At 39.1% G+C, this 2,085-nt stretch overlaps 1 protein-coding gene across 1 annotated transcript; it reads left to right on the top strand.

Annotated features, from left to right (window-relative positions):
• Positions 1-1,488: 1,488 nt before the first annotated feature.
• On the top strand, positions 1,489-2,085 carry LOC107120184 (olfactory receptor 5V1-like). Its single transcript, XM_015422830.1, has one exon. It carries the CDS (start codon positions 1,489-1,491, stop codon positions 2,083-2,085), a length of 597 nt encoding a protein of 198 aa, XP_015278316.1.

Below are 2,085 nucleotides of genomic sequence, written 5' to 3'. Positions count from 1 at the left end.
AAAATATGTTAAGATTCAACTATACTCTAATTGTAAAGTTGAAACTAAGTATGAACTTCACTACTGTAGTTTATGTTGGGTTTGACATTGTTTGTTGTTATTGTAGTTGTTGTTTTCTGTTTTTTGCAGTTTTTTTCTTTTTCCCTGAAAATAATAAAATTCTCCGGTTGAACATGATGTGTGTGTTTGTTTGTTTGTTTGTTTGTTTTTATATTTATTTATTTATTATTTTGATTTGTATCCCGCCTTGACAGCAAACTGACTCAAGGTGGCAAACAAGCATTAAATACAATAAAACAATAAAAGCAATAAATACAATAAAATACAAATAGATAACCTACATGACATTGTAAAAGTATCACTTTACAAATGATGGTGGCATTCAGTATAAGTGGCAGGCAGTGTTCGCCGATGTTTCATACGGCCGTAATATGTTCCCATGACTTTTTTTGTCAGTGGCGACTCCTAATCGAAGGCCTGATAGAAGAGTTCTGTTTTACAGGCCCTGCGGAACTGTAAAAGGTCCCGCAGGGCTCTGATGTTATCTGGGAGCTCGTTCCACCAGTGTGGAGGCACAACTGAAAAGGCCCCAGTTCTAGTAATGACCAATTTGCCATCCCTTGGGCCAGGGAGAGTCAGAAGATTCTGTGTCTGATTGAAACGGATCCAGTAAGCTATTGGCAGCCAGTGCAAAGCCTTCAGCACAGGACGGATGTGCTCTCGTATAGAGTGGCCCATTGACAGCCTAGTTGCTGCATTTTGCACTAGCTGCAGCTTCCAGATTTTGGATAAGGGTCCCAATTTGTTGCCTCTAGCTTAATGAAAACAGCCCCCACACCCCCAGATATGTTCCCCATAGGCTATAATACAGATGAGTAATATGAGATTCCCAAATAAAACCTAAATCCAAATACCATGCTGGTATTGGGATCCCCAAAAATAGGGAATAATGGTGTTGGGTTTTTTTGTTGCAATATATCTGGATGCTCACCCGTAGCTAGGACCTGTCACGGGCTGCCAAATATGGTGGAACCTGATGACATGTTGTTGCACCACAGACCACATCTAACTCACCATACCTAATTATTTTTGTCTGTCTGATTTTTGCAGCTTACATTGTTTGCTGAACAAAAAATGGAAAAAGAAATGGAAAACCAGACTGCAGTGACTTATTTTGTCCTCTTGGGATTTTCAGACAATCTGCTAGTCCAAATTTTCATCTTCCTGATGTTTTTGTTTATATATACAATAACTCTGCTGGGAAATCTGGTGATTATAGCAGTAATAAGGAAGAACGATAACCTCCAGAGCCCCATGTACTTTTTCATCGGTCACCTGTCTTTTATTGACCTCTGCTTTTCATCAGCTACGGTGCCTAAGTTGCTAGTAAATTTCTTTTCAAGCCACACAATCTCATACAATGGCTGCATTGCCCAGATCTTCTTCATCATTATGACAGGATGCACTGAACTTTATATTCTTGCAGTTATGGCTTTAGATCGATGTGCTGCTATATGCAAGCCCTTACATTATGTACAAATCATGAACAGGGTGCTTTGTAGATTGCTGATAGGAGGTGCTTGGACCATTGGTTTCATACAAGGTTTGATAAATACTTTACCTTTGTTGAAATTAATGTTCTGTGGTCAAAATATTATCAGGCACTTCAGCTGTGAACAACCATCTTTACTGGCTTTATCCTGCACAGACATTTATATCAATAGGATCATACTTTCTATTACTGCTAATGCAGTTGGGATTTCTTCATTTCTTCTTATTTCAGTGTCCTATCTCCACATTTTTTCTACAGTCTGTAAAATGCATTCAGCAGAAGCTAAAAGAAGAACCTTCTCTACATGCACTCCCCACATCACTGTTCTGGTTTTGTTCTATAGCTCTAGCTGGCTTAGGTATACGATGCCTGACTTGATCTCTTCAATAGTTCTGGAAGAGATCCTTTCCATTCAGTATAGCATCTGCACCCCCTTGTTGAACCCCATCATCTACAGCCTGAAAACCAAGGATATGAAGGAAGCTATAAAACAATTAATGGGCTACAAACCATTGCTTTCTCATGTCATGTAA

Source organism: Gekko japonicus, unplaced genomic scaffold, assembly GCF_001447785.1.
Source record: "Gekko japonicus isolate JY-2015 unplaced genomic scaffold, Gekko_japonicus_V1.1 scaffold4446, whole genome shotgun sequence".
Classification (NCBI taxonomy): domain Eukaryota; kingdom Metazoa; phylum Chordata; class Lepidosauria; order Squamata; family Gekkonidae; genus Gekko; species Gekko japonicus.
This window is presented reverse-complemented; position numbering and strand designations above follow the sequence as displayed.

What these genes read in the sequence shown, in the direction of transcription:
- LOC107120184 (XM_015422830.1), top strand. Translation starts at nt 1,489, where the DNA reads ATGGCTTTAGATCGATGTGCTGCTATATGCAAGCCCTTACATTATGTA.